The 3,685-nt window shown below is 38.1% G+C and overlaps 1 protein-coding gene across 1 annotated transcript in view; it reads right to left on the bottom strand.

Moving 5' to 3' along the window:
- Positions 1 to 971: 971 nt before the first annotated feature.
- The window catches only part of LOC106524923 (zinc finger protein ZFAT), a gene marked incomplete at its 3' end in the record, with an annotated part of 5,041 nt that continues 2,327 nt past the window's right edge, over positions 972 to 3,685 (bottom strand). Inside the window, 4 exon segments of the mRNA XM_014018969.1 lie at positions 972 to 1,063; positions 1,172 to 1,320; positions 1,547 to 1,615; positions 1,748 to 1,806. Of these exon segments, the coding sequence (XP_013874423.1) occupies positions 972 to 1,063; positions 1,172 to 1,320; positions 1,547 to 1,615; positions 1,748 to 1,806 (369 nt within the window).

Here is a 3,685-nt window from a genome sequence, read left to right as displayed (position 1 = left end):
ATTCCAGTGAAATATATTTATGTTTGTGGTTGTAATGTGACAAAATATGGAAAAGTTCAAGGGGTATGAATACTTTTGCAAACCACTGTAAACACCATTGTGTGTCACATTGTTGATATAATATGATGTTTTGTTTTTTTTCCCTCATCTTCCCTTCTGTGGTTTTTAGTTTTTCTGTTAAGGGCTGCACCTCCTCATGATGTCTTCATGAAGATGATCCTTGCTCTGTGCAGGGTCAGTGGCTGCATGACCCAGGGCACCTGTTCTCCTATGTTTGTTCTTCTTCTGAATGGGTGTTCTGAACTGTAACTTAACTGTTACCTAATTTCCCTCTGGGATCAATAAAGTGTTTTTGAATTGTATTGAATTTGAAAATCTAATGGTCTATGGCTGCACTTAGCTGCTAAGTTAAAGGAAGCTAACTGAGTGAAATTCCATGACAAAGACGCTTCCAATGTTCAACTTTAGAAAAAAGTGATCCATCCTGTCTCTCTAGGGCTTTCTCAGGTTGGCAGAATACTAAAGTGTTCAATTAAGTTATGTTTAAGTATCTTTATCGCTTCTATCTGGTTTAGAATAACTCCCAATCGCTCAAACCTGTGTGGGTCAGGATTGCACATGAAGCCATGCTGAAGGTGGGACTTAACCAACTCCAACAATAACAGCCTCAAATGATATATTTTATTTACTACTTTTACTACTGCAACTCCCTACTGTCTGGCCTTCCCAATAGAGTAATCAGCAGCTTTGTGTTTTCTGAGCTTGCTTAGCTGTGGAGATGACCCTGAGAGGTTAATCAGATCCAATCTTTACTTTCTGGAAGTTTTAATACAATTTGTCCTCATTTTTTTGAGATGTCTCGGTGAGACACACAGACAAACCCATTATATCAGTGGGCATTAATAACCAGAAACATTACAAAGTGAAAACACCTGCTTTCTGTTGTAACTACACTAAAGAAATGACAGCACCTTGAGGTGTCCTGGGCTGGGGGTGCTGAAGGAGCAGTGCTCACAGCTGAACTTCTCTCCCGTGTGCTTCCTCAGGTGAACATTCAGGTTGGCTTTGAAGAGAAAACCTTCAGTTAGTCTCGGCTGTTTCGTTTCTCAAATTTAACAGAATTTTCTGCTCAAAACGGTTTCTCTTGAAGTTTCCCCGAGTCTGCGCTTACCTTTGATGGCCGACGCGTAGTCACAGTGCGGACAATGAAAAGGTTTCTCCTGAGTGTGCGTCCGGAGGTGGGAGACCAGCGAGTGTCTGAACTTAAAGATCTTGTGACAGAACTCACAGGCAAAGATCTTCAGCTGGTTGGGGCGTACGCTAGAAGGCAGGAAGAGACTGAATACTTTGACAAGTTAATCAGTTCATGCTACTWCTGCAATAAATGTAATAAAGTAAATCAGGCTGTTAATTGAATCTATGATGCACAAAAAAATCCAGCTAAAACAYATCTTTTCTGCTCGATCAGAAAGARCAATCAGCTAAATTCTACTTTCAAAGCTTCAAAAATTAACTGATATAAAAAATGAATATGTTCTTATTGTACTTGATATTATCTTGTTTGATGGAATATTCCTGGAAGCCTTTGTTGCTTTCTGTTGAGTTTGGATCGGCACTAGGAGCAGAGAAAATAGTGAATCAGGTCACACTGACTCACTTTGCTTTAACAAGTTTAAAAGTACAATTTTTTATAACTCCATCTTAAATCAAGGGATGATCAGAAAGAGATATTTTTCCATCACACTACCTTGGTTCCTGCTCTGTTGTTGTGTTATTTTCAGAGGATGGCCCTCCACTTGCGGGCTGCTAAACAGCAGAAATGAAACAAAAACAGTTGTAGGTAATAGGGCTTTAATGATAACATTAAAATTTTGAGAAAAATTTAAAATTGGGGGAAAAAAATTCCAAAATAATTTAATGACAGAATCATCTCATTATTCATAAAATATACAAAAATATATGTATCTTAGCAAGTAAATGAGAATAAAATACTTTAAAACACAGCTCTTCAAGGATTGTCAGCAGTTTTAACAGACAGCAGACAGATTCATACATGGATGAAAATTATCATTAGTTTTAAACAAAACTGCACTACTGTGAAACTTAAATTAAATATTTTACATCAGAGTCAGAAATGACAGGAAGGTTTCAAACTTTGCCTGTAAGATAAATAGACTATACAAGAACTGAAGAAGAATTGTCTAAATTCACAATTTACAACAGCACATTAACAGAGCGCTTTGCTCTCAGACTGCAGGTTTACTTGTGATTCCTAGAGTTTGTAAAAGTAAAATGGGAGGCAGAGCTTTCTGTTTTAGAAAACCTTTCTACATTCAGGACACGCCTTGTGATGTTTGTTTTGTTTTTTTTTAGGTTTGACTTTGGGTTTTCCTGAGTTATCCTATAGTTATACTGCTTCAGTGATGACTATCTGACACTAGATTCAAACTCTTGCTTCACAGATGACTTTAGTGGAGAAAAAGACTAAAGACGTTCTGCTGCTTAAATCCTGAGGGATTTACATGACTCGTTTAAACTAGTCGGTACAGCTTTTATTGAGGCAAGATGCTTTGTAACCCACCCTACAATTCCAGCAACATAATCTGTATCCCCAAGGACAACTTGTCCCAACTACCTGACTGCATCTATTTACAGAATCAACTGAGGAATCAGTCTTTCCAAACTATTCAATAATTCACACTGCTTTGCAGTTTCCCATTTCTCCACGAGATGTCACTGAGGTTAAGTATAGAATGAGTGAACAGATTATAACTGATGAAGTGGTTCGTGTGCAGTTATTGCTGCCTTTAAACTGTGTTTTTCCTCCTATAGAAACTACACCTGGACCAGTCCTCCTGTGTTTATTTCTTCTCCTTTCAAACCCTGAATGACAGCTCAGCCTGGGCTTGGTTCTGCTGGAGGCCTCTTCCTGTTCAAAGGGAGTCTTTCCTCTCCCATCACTAACATGCTGCTCAGCAGGGAAGGTTGTTACTACTGACTTTACTTGTTGTGCAAGAATGCATTTTAGGAATATTTTTAAATTGTTTTAAAATCACTGCTGAAATTTTTCAAATGATAAACATGTATTTTTATTTGTTTGTGCCGCGTTAACGACAAATTTCTGTTTTATTATGGACAGTCTGTCTGTCTGTCTATCTATCTATCTATCTATCTATCTATCATATTCAACATCAGCTGCTGTTAGACTGTAGCAGGAAGGAGGTCTGAAAGTAAAACTGAGTCATGGCACCTGAACACAATCAAATGTTTTCAGGCTTTAGCATGTCATGGACACTGCTGGCAAGACTTCAGTCATCGCTAGAAAAAACAACAACACTGTGCCAATAATAAAGCATATTTGATCAACACCAGTGTTGGCACTACGCAGCACACTCTACATTATAGGCCTAAATGGTTGCCATATGGGAAATAAAAAAAGCTATATTTTTAAGAAATGGAAGATTTAAACTCCTATTTTTCCAGCTTATTACAGCCGTGCTGTGATGATAATGCTAGCTTGTACCAGAATGGCCTGAAATTACAACATACCAGTGGTATGTTTTGGTTTCACTTTTTGTACAAAGGAAGGAGAAAGAGATTAAAGTTAAAGAAAGACCGTCCATCATTAAACAGAGGTGGGGGCCTCTGTTTTCAGCTGTCCCCCTCCTACAGCGCTATCATTGGC

Source organism: Austrofundulus limnaeus, unplaced genomic scaffold (genome assembly GCF_001266775.1).
Source record: "Austrofundulus limnaeus strain Quisiro unplaced genomic scaffold, Austrofundulus_limnaeus-1.0 Scaffold206, whole genome shotgun sequence".
Lineage (NCBI taxonomy): Eukaryota > Metazoa > Chordata > Actinopteri > Cyprinodontiformes > Rivulidae > Austrofundulus > Austrofundulus limnaeus.
Note: the sequence above shows the minus strand (reverse complement) of the source record. Positions and strands in the feature narration are given on the sequence as shown.